This window comes from Gavia stellata, chromosome 7 (assembly GCF_030936135.1).
Source record: "Gavia stellata isolate bGavSte3 chromosome 7, bGavSte3.hap2, whole genome shotgun sequence".
Lineage (NCBI taxonomy): Eukaryota > Metazoa > Chordata > Aves > Gaviiformes > Gaviidae > Gavia > Gavia stellata.
In genome coordinates this window covers 36,295,412-36,315,707 of record NC_082600.1, presented here as the reverse complement: position 1 = coordinate 36,315,707, position 20,296 = coordinate 36,295,412, and the positions used below count along the sequence as shown (strand labels likewise).

At 37.3% G+C, this 20,296-nt stretch overlaps 1 protein-coding gene across 1 annotated transcript in view; it reads right to left on the bottom strand.

Annotated features, from left to right (window-relative positions):
* Positions 1–19,897, bottom strand: part of RYR3 (ryanodine receptor 3) — a 239,895-nt gene extending 219,998 nt beyond the window's left edge. The window contains exon 1 of the mRNA XM_059819553.1: positions 19,847–19,897. Within this exon, the coding sequence (XP_059675536.1) occupies positions 19,847–19,897 (51 nt within the window). The remainder of the gene's footprint in view (positions 1–19,846) is intronic.
* Between the last annotated feature and the right edge of the window lie 399 nt (positions 19,898–20,296).

The following is a 20,296-nucleotide window of genomic DNA, read 5'->3' as shown; positions in this document are numbered from 1 at the left end:
TCATTTTTGGTTTTAGTAAGACTCAGGTCCACAGAAGTGGGACATTCTTTAAAAATGCTGTATCTGGAGCACTACATGTGGTACCATTAAAGCCTCTGGTGATAGAAGCAAATAACAAAACTATTGTTTTGCGGAAAGTAGAAATATTCACAAACAACCTTCCCCTTCCTTATACACTCCACAAATTACCATGCAAATCTGAAAAAGTCAGTTATCTTAAAACATTCTTCTAGAAACTTCCTCCTGAATCTTCGAATATACAGAGATGGCTTGATTTCTCATGTACTAGGGTGCAGAACTCCTTGCAAAACCCTTGTACATTTCTTATTATAAAACCTGTATACTCTAGCTTGTTTGATTCTTTCTGAAAGTGAGACTTTTACTTCAATACGATTCTTTAGAAAGGAATTTGTCACCTTTCACCCTCAAAATTTATCTTATGCTATGAAACAGAATGAAAGGGACTCCTATGTAACTTACAGATTATCTCTGTCACAGCACTGTTTCTTTTCTAAAGGTCACAATTATTTCAGCATCATTTCATGCAAGAATATTTTCATACTCATCATACTTTGTTTCCCACGTCCTGAACTTCAAAGGTGGCAATGGTACTGTTCCTGCAAATTGTGAGACTACGGCCTGACTCATCATCTTAGCATTCCTTTGTCCTTACCCTGTTTTTCTCTGCTTGTTCAGGAGGAAAACATGAAGAATTATTCTGAAGAGATGACATCCTAAACCAGAGCATCAATTGCATTCACACTTGACAAAACCTTGCTTAGGGGAAGAGGTTGGAAGGGAAGGCAGACTCTTAAAAGGAGACTGGAGTAGATTTAATCATTAGGTAAGAGTGTTTCTCTACAGTGACAAGATTCCTTAAGAGTTAAACTGGATATGGTTACCATGGTGCTAAGACTCCCACAGAAAAAAAATTACAGCATTTTGAAACATTTGTTGGAAGCACACAGGCAGCCAAATAAATGACACTGCACCACTTTCAGGCTTTATTAGGTCACTTAAATTCTACCTGCAAGTGGAAGCTCAGGGGAGGTATTTTTAGAGGCTTTTTCTGAATATTTCAGCCATAGCCTTTCTAATTTAGAAATCTTTGCCTGAGAACTGCAGATAAGTTTCTTGTGCAATGCAAGACCTCCCCATATTAATATACTTACTTATTATCAACAATGGCTCCAAGTAAACTGAGAGGCATGGTTTAACTGTGAATGTAAAAAAAAAAAAATAAATCAAAAAAAGACAAAAGAATGCTGACTTCAATCTTTCCCTTTCTTTGTTAGGAACTGCATTTCTACTGTTGAATTTGATAACATAAATGGTGTCCCATGCCTGAAAGAATTTCAGCTATAAAAATTATCTCTCAGTAGCCGAGCAAGACACAGTCTTTCATGAAAAATGTTTGCCTCAGAACTCATGAATGCATACTCCAAGAAAAGAGGATTTGCCAGCTTTAAAACCATGGTGATAAGGGCATAGTCAAGTTTTCTGGGAAATTTTTAGCATAAACTATTCTTTAATCTGCAGAAGTAAACTATCATGCACTCCTGGAGAAGGATAGTATAGCAGTTAGCTCTAGTTCTGCCCTAATGGCTCCTCATTGCCTTTTCTACCTTGGATACAAGTTTTCACCATGTGCATCATGAGCACAAGTCATTAACCTTAGGTCTACCCTTGATCTCCACTATACATGAGCAAAAATATTTCACTATCTCACATAGCAAGGATAAACATATTAAAAGAATGACATCCCTGTAAGTCAGAGACTTGCTTACATTTTCTTTTAACACCGTATTCTTCATAAACACTCAATGGTCAGGAATGCCCTTCTTGCTACTTGAGGACAGTACTCTCAGTGACAGAAATCCAGCTAAGGCTGTAAACCTGATTTGGAGAGTTTTGGCCTATAGACAAGCTACAGTGCTCTTCCTAAATTCTTCCTTCTGACTTGGCACTAAAGACTTTTTTGACGGCTGATTCTGTCTCTTTTCACTTCCGGAAAAGTCCTGTGCCTTGTACTATATAAAGCTGGGTGAGTAAACACTGTTAGAAGAACTAGGTCAGTCAGTGGTAACGTGTAATCTGTTAACAGACTGCTCCATCCAAGTTAATTCACCTTTGCCTCTCATGTTATCTCTTATCTATTACCATCACAATGAAAAGGCAAACAGTAAGATGCTATACTGAAAACGTGAGATTTTAGAATTATTTATATTTCCTACTGAAATATGTATCAGAGTTATGAAGCAGTTCAGCAGTTGCAGACAATAATTTGTCAAAGTCAGAGCTGTCATTTTTGTCTTACGTGAAAACCCTTACACTTCCAGGGTCAAGAACCAGGATTGTTTCTATAAAGAATTAGAAAAATAACAAAGATGAAACATACATTTTCTCAAACCAAGGAGAAATTTCAACCTTTTTAAACTTTCCGCCTGTTGAACAGGTTCTCAGGAGAAAAGTCTCTGAACAGGGTGCACTGAAGACAGCCAGAGACAGCAAAGCATACCTCACCTCAAAGTATTTCAGAATCTGAAGGTCTGCAGAAGTTCTATCCGCATCTTTAAAAAAAAGTATTAGTTCATAACTAATGGTGAAAAATGGCTATACATCTCACGAATGTGATTTCAGGTGTTTCTCAACAGAATCATGGAAGTGGTTGTCATAGATTCCTATCAAACAGTCTAAGAAACATCAGAGAATTTCATCCATAGAATTCTTCACCTTCTGACAAGGTGACCTGCTTAGTAGATGAGGGAAAGGCTGTCGATGTTGTCTACCTAGACTTCAGTAAAGCCTTTGACACCATTTCCCACAGCATTCTCCTGGAGAAACTGGCTGCTCATGGCTTGGACAGGCGTACACTTCGCTGGGTAAAAAAATGGCTGGATGGCCAGGCCCAAAGGGTTGTGGTAAATGGAGTTAAATCCAGCTGGCAGCCAGTCACAAGTGGTGTTCCCCAGGGCTCAGCATTGAGGCCAGCTCTGTTCGATATCTTCATCAATGATCTGGATGAGGGGATCGAGTGCACCCTCAGTAAGTTTGCAGATGACACCAAGTCGGGCGGGAGTGTTGATCTGCATGAGGGTAGGAAGACGCTACAGAGGGATCTGGACAGGCTGGATTGATGGGCCGAGGCCGACTGTATGAGGTTCAACAAGGCCAAGTGCTGGGTCCTGCACTTGGGTCACAACAACCCCAGGCAACACCAGAGGCTTGCAGACAAGTGGCTGGAAAGCTGCCAGGCAAAAAAGGACCTGGAGGTATTGGTCGACAGCCAGCTGAATATGAGTCAGCAGTGTGCCCAGGTGGCCAAGAAGGCCAACAGCATCCTGGCCTGTATCAGAAATAGTGTGGCCAGCAGCAGTAGGGAGGTGATTGTGCCCCTGTACTTGGCACTGGTGAGGCCGCACCTTGAATACTGTGTTCAGTTTTGGGCCCCTCACTACAAGAAGGACATTGAGGTGCTGGAGCATGTCCAGAGAAGGGCGACAAAGCTGGTGAGGGGTCTAGAGCACAAGTCTTATGGGGAGCAGCTGGGGGAACTGGGATTGTTTAGTCTGGAGAAAAGGAGGCTGAGGGGAGACCTTATCGCTCTCTACAACTACCTGAAAGGAGGTGGTAGCAAGGGGGGTGTCAGTCTCTTCTCCCAAGTAACAAGCAATAGAACAAGAGGAAACTGCCTCAAGCTGCACCAGGAGAGGTTTAAATTGGATATTAGGAAAAATTTCTTCACTGAAGGGTTGTCAAGCATTGGAACAGGCTGCCCACGGAAGTGGTTGAGTCACCATCCCTGGAGGTATTTAAAAGACGTGTAGATGTGGCACTTAGGGACATGGTTCAGTGGTGGACTTGGCAGTGTCAGGTTTATGGCTGGACTCAATCTTAAGGGTGTCTTCCAACCTAAATGATTGTATGATTCTTCCCTATGATGCTATAAGGAGAAAGGATATTCTTGGAATTACTTCTTTCTGAATGAAAATTAAGTTTCCTTCAAAACTAAAATGTGATACTGAACAGAAATATAACCATCAAAAAAGAATACCCTTAAGAGTATCAAAAGCAGGATGAAGCTCCTCTTTAACCAATGCCAATATACAAACTAGTGACTACTTGAGTACCTGACATTTCATTACTTTCTCTAAAACATTACAGAGAGTGACCAAACTGACACAAGACCATATGTTTAACTCAGCATGAACCTGGGAAATATATTGCCCTGTACCTACCAGAACCTTGCCAAAAAATACCTTAGCATGACTTGGGGTACCAAACAGGCCAGGGACTGTTCCCAATAGGCAGTACAGATAAGGTCACCCTGGGGAATTAATTTAACTGTATGCACGTAAGCTATGCACTTCCACTTCATCTCAAGGCTAGAGAATTGACTGTGGCTATTTCATTTACTAGCATAGTCAGAGACTTTGCAGCCTTCAGAAAAGGGTTAAAAGTGTAGCTTATCTCTTTTAGGTTGGTCTCTAGGTTGAATTTATATTCTTTAAAATATGTCAATATGTCCTTGCTATGAAAAGTGAGCAAGTCCTGGCCAAGGAAATAGGAAAGTTTTATGTCACTGTCCAAGAAGTGGTTGTCGCCTATGTTTAAGGGAGACTCAGCCAGTAAGAGTATAAACAAGAGAGAACAGAATTGTGAGGAAACCAAAGATCCAGTCACATGAAAGTAAGCTAAACAAAATCAGGTTACTTATTCCAGAAAAGTCAAACTGGAGAGGGAACAGAATTCTTCTTTATAAATATATTCATAGGTGACACTGTTGGCACACATGGGAAAAAAAAAATCTAGAAATATATAAATAATTTAAAGGTGAAAAACTGAAGGAAGATTACTAGATCAATGGATTGGTACCTTGATAAAAGCAGCAGGGGAAAAGATATAATTATCTTTAAAATTGAACTTCAGTTCAAAATAGATTCAATGACTCAAAAAGTTCTTTCCAGTTCTATGTTCCTGTGATACGTAAATAAATGTTTCCACATGAAAACAAATACAAGACTAATCTAAGCAAAGATACTTCAGATGGATGCTGTGTGGTAAAAATAAGGCCAAGACAGCAAACAAACAGAAAGACTGGAAAGTCTCAGTGACTTTACAAGTCTGAAAAAGACTCTATGAAGATGATTTTGAGGAGTAATGACAAAAAAATTTCAGGGTTCTCAGCAAAGCATCTTTATGCATTTGTTGCATTCCTTCTGTATTCAGCAAGATGGGGCCTTGCTCATTTTTAAATGTAAATTCCACTTCGAAGTTTTTCTTTTCCATAAAAAATATCTACTTATTTATAATTTTCCATCAAGAGCAAACAAACTCCTTTTAAGACTCCCAATTTTGGCAAGCCATGCATGTCAAAATGAATAAAAAGCCTGCCATTTCTTAACATTTCTTGAATTTTTTATGACCTCAAACAACAAGAGGCAGGAGGAGAGTTGTTCTCGCTCTGATTTTTACAACCTCAGGTAGAGCCAAAGGGGAAATGTGTACAAAGTGGTATCTTGGCCTCTCTCTCTTTCCAGTCTCTCCTTGTGAATATTCACTATTAATGCATACCCACAGTAATTGAATATAAAGATTCTTTGTCTCCCTAGTCAAGTCTATCCCCATACTTCCTTTTTTTTTTTTGATCACTATGGTATTACTACCCTTCTTGTCACACGAAAAAAAATCCATCTCTGTGGGATAATTGCACATTAGTCTTTCCCCTTTTCTTTCTTAGATTAAATAATTAAGTCTTTTACAACTCATTCCTCCTTTCGCTGCCATTCCTTCAATCAAGCAAATTCCCATTTCTGATAAGTTTGTGGTACTAATCACAAATGCCCATCTACAAAATATTCATGTTTGGGGTTGTTTTTTTCTTTTGGTTGGGGGGTCATCTACCATCTCCCACAGATGGAACTTCCCTGCAGATGTAACCCACTACCTCTTTTCCCTCTTTTCTGTTTGGTTTTTTTTTTTTAATTTTATTTAAACACCTTCATTTTGCAGTGTAACAACACTTCAATTGTGTTATGATTTACTCCTTTTCATACTGACCAAAGTCTCATTTTCCTTGTGCGCTCATCTGCAGCCTGTCCATCCACAGATCAAGGTAAGCTCTTCGTATCAGAGAATGCACTGGTTTCTTGTGTTTGTACAGCACCCCGTAGACCCTTGCCCTTGTCTGGATGCAACAGCATTACCAATTTTTAAATCAAAACCCCTCAAATATTAAAAAAAAAATTGCTTGCCAAGATAGTCTATATATTTCTATTCAATGACAGGTACTAGACATTATTGTGCTTACTTACATTAACACCACAGCTTGAAGAACAGCTGCAAACATTAACAGAGTCCTTCAGAGCATATTAATTAGGCTAAAGCACAGGTTTTACTCATGGTTCACTTGATATGGTTTAAGATAATTCTCTCAAGTTTGGACGTCATTAGATCACTGGACTGAAATTACTACTGCTCAGTGTATCATAAGGAGTGGCTGTTCTACTTGTTTAACGTTGAATCATTGTTTCACAAGCAAATCTTTATATAAACATAGAAATTAAATTTCTGATTAATTTGTTCAACATATGCATTAGATGTCTCTCTTTGTATCTGCAAGCTTTCACGTTTAGCACATTTGCCTTCCAACTAATTGCTATTTAGCAACAGTACACTTTTGTCACAGGTAACTACCAAGGACTGACCCTCACACATAGCTGTAACATTTTATCAAGTTCTACATATGAACATTACACTAACTTGCAAATAACTGAAGCCAAGGCCTGCAGCCAGTGATACAAGCACAGCTAGTAGTCACAAGAGCCATGCAAACTATGCATGCACTAGACACAAAGTAACCAGAGTGAACGGCAATTGCTATACATATATAATATGTAACAAGAGAAGAAATACTTGGGAAGAAGCAGGTGTTGCCATTGCTTCAGACCACTATTTTAGGACAGCAGCACATTGCCCAACATTGTCTAAGGCAACGTTTCTGCAAACATTGTAACTCTTCACCTTGTGCGTGCCCCCCAAAATGCTTACATGACCAATGTGCAGCTACCCTATAATCAAACCACTAATCTTTCATCTGATCAGTGTGAAAAAGCACAGAACCCACAACCATTTAAAGAAAACAAAAAATGGTCATGTGTGCCAAGAACCCTGAATGCATAAATCTCTACTTGAACAAAAAGTTACCACTGAGAAGAAAACAGCACATGGACAGTGACATGATCCGATGGGGGCTAATTCAGCACCACTAAAAGCTCACTACTTTTGCCATGTTTATTATACCTACTTTTCAGTAAATAATAACTGTGTCTTTGCCTCTGTTCTCTGCAGCTGCACTTGAGAGGAACAGCTCAGTGACTTCTATTGTAACAACTGCAAGCTCCAGTTTACTGTGAAAACACCTGGCTCAAGAAATGATAGGAAGAGAAAGAGTACACAGAATTTTGTATCTGAATCTGGTGTTCTGAGATAGCTAAATTACACAGCTAGCTGATAGGGTGTTTTCCTACAGCAATGGGTGCTGGAGATTTAAGGGATGCGCAAAAATAAAGAGGTTGGATACTGTTAACTGACTTTGCCTGGAAGCAGCCTGAGGAGAGGATAATCTTCCATCAGCTCCCATGTTATTATTGACCTCTGTTATTACTGCCACTGTCTGTTTTTTTAGATAAACAAAGAAATAAACAAATAAACATAGATGTGAAAGATAAAAGTAGTAAATGGGTTAGGATAAAGTTAGATTGCATGAACACACGATAGAGCTATGCAATTATGTGTTTAATTTTCTAAACAGCACTAGAAACATTCTACTGATGTCACAGATTACCTAGAACAGAATATCAGCACTATCATCTTTTGGCCATCACTTTTTTCCTTGAAGATTTTCCCCCCATTTTCTACGTTGTGGTGAATGCATTTCACCCTTTAGAATGTTATGATTTATGACTCTAAATGGTCTTCATACTGGCAAAGACAGGAAAGGTCCTATTGCCACTCTAATTGGCAAGTTAAGCCTTATATACAGGCCCTTATTTAGTCAATGATGTTATTTAAGCCTAAGGTCAACCTTGAGAGAAGCTGACTTGGGAAGATCCCTAGCAAATAAAAATGGATAAGTCTTTCTAACAAAAACAAACTTCTGTCATGAAATGAAAGTTACATGCTCAGGATGAATCTAGAACCTTCCACACCATCAAGCTTCCTGAATTTCAGAATAATCACAGAGAGACTGCACTTCCTGATTCAGCTTCTCTCAAAGTTGGTGTTTTTTCAATAACAAGGCACTAGTGGATACAATTTTGCAACCAATTGCTTGTGCAGCAGTATGACAAGAAACAGGAACTATACTCTGGTTAGCAGTAAAAGGTCATTAACAACAGCTTCTGTAACTTATCTGCAGTTAGGCTAGATAGGGCATTCACACTGAGTCATCAAATTTTGGCATTTCAAAGCAAAAATGAGCAAAAGCCTGAGTAAGAAAAACATTCTCTCTTCTGATAAAATTATCTTCCTTAATAAAGTAAATTATTTAACGTTATCAATATATTTTTCCTAAGTGGAAAGTTTAAATGCAGGTGATAACCTACTATATTCCTCCTAGAGGAAACTCATTATTGTCTAACAATTTAGTGATTAGAATGTATTCTATACTGGAAGAACAATCCAGCTGTTTAAACAATGTTTACAATGAATGACACATCATACCAAGTTCTTCTTTTAGACCTCACCATCTGTTTATGTCTAGCTGGTTTAGTAGCTGCTATATGCTGCTCTTAACTTTCACAATCATATGAGCATACCATACAGCATAGTTGATTTTGTGCATAAAGGAGGTCGAGTGCAAAATGCGTAACTGAAACAATTCTGAAACTCAGGCTGATTTGCGGGAGTAAAGCAAAGCAGTTCTTTCTCAAGCCAAGTTTGATATACTAAGCCTTACTATTTCACATATTAAATTGAAGTAACAATGGGAGAATGTTCACATCACTGGTGAAGAATATAATCCCACATCCTATACCCTTCTCCAGTAACACCATTATATTCACTTTTACAAAACAAACGTTGGCCAGTAAGTGTCTTTTCAGTGCTGCATAAAATTGCTGCTTCAAAACCATAAGGGTGGGAAAAAAAGTCCTCTAGCAGTTGCTGAATTTTCCTTCTCTTGTAAAACACAAATTTATATTAACACGCTTCTATAATTGAAGCTTTTTTTTGTAAGTGCTGTTATAGTTGATTTCATTATGTGTGTACAAAGCAACTTTTTTTCCCCATCTTTATAAAAATCAAAATATTAAAAAGAAAGTTTTAAACACTACAAGAACTACATCAACATCATTATTATACAAAAAATACATCAACATCTTTATTAAGATAAACATGAGAAACAAAATGTTATGGGTTTGATTAGACACAAATTCAAAGATAATCCTATAATCCAAATATTCTACATTCCTATTACCTGGTACAATATGAGATGCAATGTCCCTTAATTGTACAGACAGAAAGATTTTGGATCAGTACAAGACCCAAAATTTTACCTTGCTTCCATTTTATGGAAGCAATTTTTAAAAGTTTATGCATATCCTGAGCAAAACCACACAATACACACAATAAATAAATCATTAATAAAACAAAACACATAAAGCAAACATGAATAATCGTCATTCCCAGTGACTGATGGAAGAGATTTATACTGATTGATAGAATTTCTTTGAAGGGTTGTAACAACAGAAGGTTCACTAAAACTGCTAGATTTCAGTTTAACGAGGCTTAATTGGAACTTTTATAATAACCATCAATGATCACTGATTCCAGTGAGAATACCTATCCACTAGAACCAAAGTTCTGTTTAAGTGTTAGTATTGAGGTACTACTCAGTATTCAAGCACACAACTATTTTACCCACTCACAGGACAGAGTTACATTAAAGATGGGGCCAATTTAATATTAACTAAGATCCAGTGCAGATAACTCTTGATATTTTTGAAAGCTTTGAGCTCACATTTTTTGTTACATTGTGTAAAAAAAAAAAAAAAAGCATCTAACATCCCAGTTGAAACACTTGGGTGATTCAGCCATCAAAAGTGCTAATCACCATCAGCCACTCCCTGTAACTTCACCCATACCAGATTACCTACAATTATTTCCAGGCATGGTAATAAAACAAATGAAGTTAATGAAGGCTGAATTGCACATTATTCAGGCAGGACTATTTCCAAGAGAACTGCAAAACCTTACTAAGAAAGTAAGTAAGGAGTCTTAAATGCAGTCTACAGCAACTATTACAGAATAGGTTTAGGGTCTGCAAATTAGAAATTTAATATTGTTCTATGTATTTTAAAACTCTCACTCTTATTAATTCTAATGTATGTAAATAGCATATAAAATAAAGGAAAAATGCAAAGTTTCAAATGAAGGTTTGGCACACATTATTAATACTATCACTATTTACTTCCCACAGATAGTGACTGATCAGGAAATCAAATCTTATTAGTCCCTCTTAGCACTTTTTCCTGTGATGGTCAACATGTATGCAGCAAAGAATCTTTTGTCCTGTGAATGTTCTTCATGAAAAGGTTATCTGGTAACAACAAATGCAGCCATGACATACACGATCAGATTGAGGTCTTCCAAATTCTAAAGTCTACCTTTCCCAGTTTTGGCAACATAGGAACTATAACGTCTATTGATTTTGATCTTTTGGGAAGTGCAACAGAAATAGATATGCGTTTTAAAAGAAGGTTATGCTAGTAGCTTGGAGTATAATACTGACAGTTTGGGTTTTTAATTTTTTTTTTATTTTTAGGGTTTTTTTTTTTAAATCTGACATTAACTGACTCTATCAACATTTCTATACATTATCAAACAGCTTCTGAATTCTGCAACCTACTGACATTAAGTACCTTTAATACATACCAGGTGTACAGTTCTGGGCATTTTCCATATACAGAAAAGATGAGACAGTGCAGTCAATGAACTTCAGAGGGAGTCTTGGGAGATGGAAATAATTTGTCCCTAAGCATTTTATTGAATCACCTGAGGCATTTTAGTATATATTTTAAGCTTGATGATCCTTGTACTCCTATTTGTCCATGGTACTGCTGATGCAATCTTGAAAGCATGTTAAATCTTCAGTGTTTTAAATCAGTTCTGCATCTGCTGCTAAACAGCTGTTTCAAGTCTCTGAGTTGAAATTCTATTGTTTGTACAAGTAATTTGTAAAGGATTTTATTTAAGTTGCAGTTCTTTTGTATTATATTGTTGGAGAGAATTCAAATTGTTGCACTTGGGTCAAGGGAAGTTGGTTTTCTGGTACAATGTATTGGAGAACCTGGTTGAGTGCTGAAGTAGCTGAAATGCTCAAGACTGACAGAGATGTTTGCTGTGGACCAAAAACAGCTCCACTGTGTGCTGACTACTCATCTTACTGAGGAACTAGCATTTGCCTATTTGGATAAAAACCCAGTAGAAGGAACAAACCTGATGCTACTACTGAATCTTTCACCTTATGTTGCTGTTGTCTCTGCCATTGCTTCTATTGACTGAAGCTGCCACGCCTCACCATACACACAATGTGCCACAAGAGGGAACTGGAAAAGAGAGGTTACCTGATCAACAGACTGGCCATCAGCTCTTATTTACAGCTAGACCACACCTGTTAAGACTGAGAGTTGACTGACAGCAGGTGTGCAATGGCTGACAAGCACACATATGTATGCATCATACTGCAGGTGAGAGACTACCAAAAGCAGATCTAGGAGGGGAAAAAAAAAAATATCAAATAGTCCTGTAGGTTTTTATAATTCCTACGCATATCCCAATCTTGAACTGCTTTAGACACACTTTGAGGATGTCACATATTTGCCAATTGTGCTTCAGAACATAACTGTAGTTTTCAGAAAACAAGTTTCCAAAAGTTACCCAAGCAAATTAAGCATTTAGGAGGAAAACATCTTCTGCAATTAGAACAACATACATTCTTTTTAAGGAATGTCTAGTACACAGTTTTAAAACTTCCAGCACCAAAACCACTACAACCTACTAACTCATAGACATAATGAATGGTCTGGCGACTTTTTAGTGACATTAAAGACAATGTTAAATTTAAAATTTCTACACTGAGCAAATAAAACAAAATATTCATTGAGGCATATATTAATGCCTCATGTTTTCTTTCTGAATCTTTTAAAGTGTGTTTATGTTAGCAATTGTTTTCCTAAATTGAGATGATAATTTTACTGTCTATAGAGGTCTGTGTTTATTATATATCTGCACTGCTATTATGTGCCATTTGGGAAAATATGTGTTTCATGAATGAAGTCAAGAAATACATTACTTTAAGCTAGTGTCCTGTGATTGAATTCAGTATATTCTAAATAACTGCATGCCAAATTTATTTTTCTTCTCCTCCCTGCCTGCAAGTCTGTTTTAATTTTTGGAATCTGTATCTAATGCACCTGGCAGCATTTGGCTGTGTGGTCACAGCACTGCCATGGGAACTGAGAAAGAAGCAACATTCACAGCTGGATTTCAATATGAATCATACCCAGTCAGCATGGCAGGGGATTAGAAAAAAGGCACAGAGACCAGGCAACACACTTGCTGCATTCTGTAAAAATGTGGGAACAGCACTAGCAAACTCACTGTTTATTACTGAAGATATTAATCCCCCTTCAGACACCAAAAAGTAGAGCCTGAGCAGAAGACAAATCCCCACAACAGCCACCAGGGGGGCTAGGGGGAAATAGGGAAATGCATGCTTGGAGTATTCATTTAGGACTATTGCATGGTCACAAATGCTATCAAAAAGGCTTTTAACTCACTAACATTTTAAGGTGAGATTGAAGAGTTTTGCTTGATTGTAAGAAATCTGATGTTATTTCAGCAGACTTGCATTGACACTGATACCCAAAAAAAACTGAGAAAGAAAAAAGGAAAAGAAACTGACAAGGAGTTAGTTAGATCTATCCTAGGAGTTAAATCAATCATGACTATATTTGATCTTGCAATTAGTTTGTAACAATACACTATATTTATAATATTGTAATACATGCACTGACTTCTTTTTGAAATAGCAATTTTTTTAATTTAAGATGTAGAAAGAAACAGTAGTAAAGCATGATGCTGAGGTCATGTAGTGCAATGTTGCATGTTGGGCCAACATGAAGCCGCTTACAAAAGTGCAGCTCATTACATATAATTACATATATCCCATACATAAGTAATATATCATGACATATGTATACATACATATATCATATATACATGTACTATCATCACATATAATACAACATGCAATGTTGTACAACGCATCTCTGAATATTAGTGCTCTACGTCCTTGTAGGAAAAACTAGGTTTACAGTCTATTCTATAGATCCATGCTAAACAAAATGTAAGAAAGGTATCAGGGAAACAGATGCCAGGACCTTTAGAAGTGTGTCCCTAACTCAACTACCCTCAATTTGATAGAGAGAAATCAGCCTTCACCTCTGACTAACCATGATGCAAGTCTTCATTGTCCACCTGTCAGATCTGCAAAAACTCTATTTGCCTTTTCCCCTTTCTACCCCCCTTTCTACCCCCCTTTACCTGATACAGTCGTTCAATACACTATCACCTAGCATATGCATTTTTCTCAGAATATTTATTAAACGGGGTTTTCCCTCATGACACCAGTAAATCTACTTTATAAATTGTTTCTGTAATTAGAATGTAAAAATTACTACCCAACAACATGCTGGATATCATTTCACTGCCTTCTCATATCCCCTTTTTGCCTTTCTCTGTTATCTCTCCTCTTATTTTATTTGCAAGCTTTTGGCAGCATAAACATTCCACTCATTCTGTATTTGCACCACAACCTGACAACAGACCTCAAGATCCTAACTCAGAGAATGAGAAAGACCCAAGTATATCAAGACAAATCACGTGGAGTTCTATGAAATTATAATGCAGTTGTGGCTATATTACTCACCCCTCTGTTCCTCAACAGCAGCTATAAAAATCCAACCATTAAATAGACTTCAAACAACTTTCATTACATTAAACATACCAAACTACTTAAGCATTTCCCTGTTCATCTAAACATGGTGTAATTTTCCCAAAGAACTATTCCTTACCAGGAGCCTGACACACTATACAGTCTGAAGGCATGACTGTTGTGTTTACAGTATGGTAGAGCAGTTGCTTAAAATTCTGCCTTGAAAAGGGGGTGCAATTAATTGCAGATGATCTTATCTTTATTTCGTAAAAAATAAAACTCACAGTGCACTGGAAAATTTGTCACATTGTAAATCTGTCTTATAATATTACCCAGACCTTCAGCAAGGAAATAGTCCTAGGCAAAGAATGAGCGTAAGCTGTTTGTTTTGCATATAGTGTGACAAACTGACCAAACCTATTCACGAAGTTAAGAACACATGCAGGGAGTAAAAGTGGCAATTCAATGGGTGAAAAAACAGAGCAACATTATTTACAAAGAAGGATACTAAAAGTTCTAAGAAACTCAAGTCAGGATAAATTCATAAAATTAAGTACGATTTCCATGGTAGAAACTGAAGGATAATAAGCCAAGAAGAGTGATTGCTACACTGGTGATAGCCTGAGGTTTAAGAAGCAAAAAGAAATCCATTTGAAAGACTTTTTTTAAACGCAGTTGAAGAGACATGGTGGAGTTTTTGCTCATTTTGTTGTACTATTTTTGTTCTTCTTAGAAGACTTAGCAGTATGGACTACTATACAATTGTTAAAAATTGTGGCAATAGGATCAGAAGGGGGATATTTAATGCACAGAGATAAACAGATACATAAACATTTAATTCAAAAATCACTTAAGCTTCTAATACACATCAGTTCTCAGAAGCAACTCAAGTTTTATGTAACATTACTCTTCCTTTCTTTTTACCCTTTTCCTAAAAGGAATTGACTAATGGACAACTACTGTATCATGAATTGCAGTACATTTCAGTGACAACAGACAAAAAGTCCTAATTAATTTGAAAACAATACCACATAACACGCTCAGCTGTTCAAGAAGCATGTAGAACCTGAGCCAGCTCCCTTGAAAGGGGCTTCAGGGAAATTCCACCGATTTGATCTTAAGGCACTCCTTAGCCTTTGTGACTTTTACTATATACACATTTCTGTATCACTTTATATAATCTCATACACAACTCAGTGAGAACAATTTCTGTATTTTCCCAGTTTTTAATTAACCATGGCTAAAAACTTCTCCCTAGAAATATCTTTCATTATTGTCTGACATTTGGACATTTGTCCGATATATTTGTTTGCAAGTATTTATCTGGTGAGCATTATATAGCAGATATTCATAGTTTACTGAATCAAGCCACAGAGATCTGTGCTACAGAATATCAGCATGCAGTTATTAGCATAACTATTAAGTTGGACTCTTAAGGATGAATTATTTTAATGTTTCCACTTCACACATTCTTTGTTATGTCACTAGGGATACACCACTAAGGACACAGATTTGATAAAACAACATGTATTAAAAGCATCTAAAGAAGAACTGATTTATGCCACACTAATCCTGGGTAAACTGAAGTGCTTTAGTACAACTCCTAAAATAATTTAAAAAGTCATTATATAATCACTTTTTATATTTACATTTGGCAACAGATTTTCTTTTTTTCAATCATTTTCACTAACTCACACTCATATTGTAAAACTGAGATAACTTCCCATCTCATCTGTAACATCTGAACAGTGGAAGAGCTCATTCTCAAGCAACATAGATAGGAAAGTATATACACATACAAATGTGTATGAGCCCTGCAATTGTCTTGATTCTGAGCAGCAATTTAATACACAAATGATCAAAAACACACCTGAAAAAAAAATTCTGTAAACTTATTGTGTAAATCTACATACATGGACAAGATCTTGAAAAAAATTAAATCCAAATATTCTATTCTAGGTCTTTGTAACAACACTACTTTGCTATTTAAGTACAACAGATAATTACACTCAGTCTATGACAGAAAACAATTTCCCACTCCTACCTGTAAATTTTTAGATAGTGATTGGAGAGGTTTATCAGAACACTTAAAATTAGGTCATTGAGACAAGCAGTTAAAGGAGCAAAAGTCGAAGAAGAATCAGTTAAGGTCTTTATCACTCAGAAAAATGAAGAATTTGTAACCAGCTGGGGAAAGAGTCACTCATACAGAGACACATGCACAAAGGCATACACCCATTAATACCCATACACACCAACACACACTCTGTTCAGATCCATGGTAAACAAGGCAAAACTTTCTTGACCAATGTATTATGAGTCATCTCAAAAAAATATATTTATTTGTATTAAAATAAGTGGAAACACTTTCCATTAATACAATGAATTTCAGGAGAAATAACAAAGCAATACACCTATTAACTGAAGTTGCTACCATAATTTGGACTCTAAGATGGGAAATAACTTTGACATGCTTCATTACAAGTACATTTAAACTGCTCCTATGCTTTGGGCGGGGGTGTGACATTTTTTCCCCCCACCCCGCTCCAGTCATGCTCTCTGTTAGTAAGTGACTATACAGGTATTTCTGATGGAGGAAGACAAATGCTATCTGCTCCAAGGCATCACCTCATACTTGATTATTTGGCAGCAGTGGGAATGACAGAAAACTTGGAAATAATTTCCAGAGAGGAGAGGACTTTGTCAACTTGTCACAGTAGTAAAGTCCCGGTAGCTAGGAAAGGCTTGAATGAGAATGCTTTACACTCACTCATCACATTGCCAAGGGCAACAGGGTTCCCTCTATATCCCTCAGCATGTTATCTCAAAACAGCACCGGTTAACATATGTGTTCTCACCTAATGCTGCACAAACATCACTTTCATTAATTTCTCATGCATTCATACCTTAGGAAGGGGTAACAAAGAAACACTAGGGGGAAGTAATCTAAAGAACAAACATTACCAGGGCAGGAAACAAAGAGATAGCAGTACCGCATATTACACACATGTAACACATGCTTTGCTTTTCTCTTCCATACGTGACGTGCAAGTAGGCACACATACACTGAAAATCCAGAGTCAAATCCAGATGAAAGCCACCAACAAGAAAACTAGAGAAACAATTCCAAGCATTTAATTATTACAGAAACAAAACATCAAAGATTTCCTAACAAAGACACAGCAGCAGGGTAGCAGTGCAAGAAAAATCTGTCGGTGTTTACATATTTAGTTATATTAATACTGAACTTACAAGTCAAGGAAAAATTAAGACAGGAAATTACACTGTATTAGTAACACCTTCCTTTAAACACTATCAATGCATATAAAGACTTCACACTAGAAACAGGACTTACTTGAAATGAGTACTGAAAACATACTACTATTACAACAATGATGACAATGAAAGTGTTCTTGTCCTTCCCTCTCTGGAATTTATTCTTAAGGTCTTTTTCATTCCCATTGCTGCCAGATTAATCAAATATGAGGAATGTCTTGGAACAGGAAGTGATAGTGAAAAGCTTTCCATCAAACTTTATAAATATGCCCACAAGTTTGCTGCTCCCTAGGAACAAATACAGTTATCATTTTTATGCATTACTGAGCTTCTAGCCCTTCTATATGAAGGGAGAGCCTGAAAATAACACACAAAACTACACAATAACTTAGATCAGGAAGAAAATAAAAGATCATAACCAACAAAAAAATGGGGGACAAAGGGAAAGTTTCCCTTTAAGGAAGCAAAAATTAATTTTATTAGACTTAAGAGTTAATTCTCTTGCTCTTTCAAAAAATACTGTAGGATCTTTTTGGATCAAGAGAGATCCAATCTTATTTTATACCTCACAAAGAGTTATCTCTGAAAGCCTAAAACATCCTAGAGCACTTCTGTCTACAGGCTCAAAAATAAGAATACAGAGATCAACAATTTCAAAGGAAGATTCAGCTACACAAGCGTGGGAAACTTCACCAGCAATCCAAATTCCCAGAAAACATTTTGATCTGGAAAAGATCCTGATTTATCAACAATTTCACTGGAACAGTTCTAAAGGGCTACTGTACTGGATGTTTGTATGTACAAACGGTGTTGAGGCAGCAATAAAAGCTGTAACTAATAAGTACTGAAGGCTTACATCACTGTAGCACTCTACCTAATAAATGGTTCCTTTCTCAGTGTATTGCAAAACAACAATTGATCCCTTCTCCACGAAGGTGAAGGAAGTTATAATGGAAAGGAGACAGCAGTATCTGACATGATTGTTCACAGCAAGGAGAAGCCAGGGCTTCCAAGAGAGAACTCTAGTCCATTTTCTTCCCTGTAAAAGGTTTCCTAACACCAAGTGGAAGGAACACTTCTGCATAGTCTCACTTTTGCTGTTTCCATTTTTGGCCCCCACCTCTATTTAGGGCTTTATTTTACCTGTTGGAAAGAAGTGCAGTAGAGTTCTACTAGCATGAGAATGGGTCACAGCAGCAGAAATTGCCATCTCATGTAGCACACACAGGCAAAGCTTCTCACTTCATTACTGAGGAAGACTGTTCAGTTAAGGCAACATGTTAGAAAGTGAAAGGATGAAGGACATCCATTTAAAGCTCCTGTCTCAGATAAAAGCACTTTCTCCTAAAGGCTGAGTAACCTACTAAACTATGTAAAATAGATACCTCTGAAAAGTGGAGTGGAGGGAAGGGACGTTGAAAAGGATACTTCATTGTGATTATCCATTTCCCTTCCCCCATTAAATTCTCCCAGGCTTAAAAGTGCTAATGACACTTCATGACACCTAAACAATTTACATAAGCAGCAGCAGCCATCACCACTCTCCAACCTTTAATTCCCAGAAATAAATATTTGCAGCCTCCCAGAAATCAGTCTTGTAATTTCCTACTTTGGTCACTTGGCATGTTTTATTTTAGAGACTTATCCTTTTAAAGTTGTGTCAACTCTAGAGGAGACTGTTTCTGGAACATTATTTCTGATAAATGCAAAGGAAAGATAGTATGGGAGGGGGGACTACATACATCAATAGCAGTTTTTTCATGCTAGTTACACAACAACACACTCTTAGTCATGAAGGGTAAAAATAATGAGAGACACAAGATGACACATGAAAAGGATCTTATCCTCTTCCCAAAAATTAATGCATGAACACTACTTGCTTAAAAGTCCAAATTGGTTGTCATACTAGATTTGTGTAAAGCTTTAGGAAAGAATGGTGTGAGGGCTCTTTATAGAAAATTACACCAAGTGAAGGCTATTTCACTAATTAACACCCCTTCCCAAAGAAATCCTTATCTCCTTTTAAAATAAGCTTCTTTTAAGCAGAGGCAAGACCCCAAACATTTGCAGAGCCCCAACTTCAGCATCTGTTGGTATTCCCTACACACCACTGTGCTTCTGTGTGCATGTTTATCAGAAGAGGTCATCAAGGGCTTGCTTGGTTTATTCATCATTTTAAGGCTCTCCTATTTGCAAAGCTTCTGTTAATGTCAGTGAAATCTAACCTAGACAGAAGTTTCAGAGGTCAGATATTTGGCATGCTACATTTAGAAACCCAAGTACAAAGTTGACGAGGACGCTTCAAACACAGGGGATTACAGCGGAAATAGGTCTCCTTATACCGAACTGGCTATTGAGCAGATTCAAGGAAGAACAGACTGAGACTGCCTGATGCTATTAAAGCTCATATTCTTGCTTTATTTTTTCCCCACTGACTAAATCAATTCTCCCATTTGGCAAAGCCCAGCACAGAAATAACACTTTATTTTTAATACAAGAGAAAAGGAATAGACATGTAGACATGAGACATAAAATCATGTACTACGTGACCTATAAAAAGCAGATACTTACAGTCCGTAGGAACTGTATTTCATCTTCCCCTCCTTCACCCCCTTCAGCCATGGCTCTTGAGGAGTCAGCTCTGCTGAGACTCTGATCGCCTCCACCGTCAGCTCACTGCGCTCTGTACAGCTCCTCTTCTCCTATCAGTGTTAGCATATAGCTAATCCACAGCCATATAGGGAGCTCAGCTAACTCCACTGCACTGCAGACTGTCAGTCAACCCCCTCACTGCCAGAGCCAACTGAGCTGCTTTTCCAGCTCATAGCAAGCAATTCTTTTCCTTTTCTCTCTACCCTAGAGGTAAAAAACCCCTACTGTTAAGGTATTGCAGGAAGCATTATATGCATCACTAGGTGTTGATTTTCCCCCCCCTCCCAATACTGTCTGATACAACAGCAATAATGGTGAAGTGTTAATGAAAGCAGAGCTTGCACTTCCATTTTCACAGATCAGGGTACT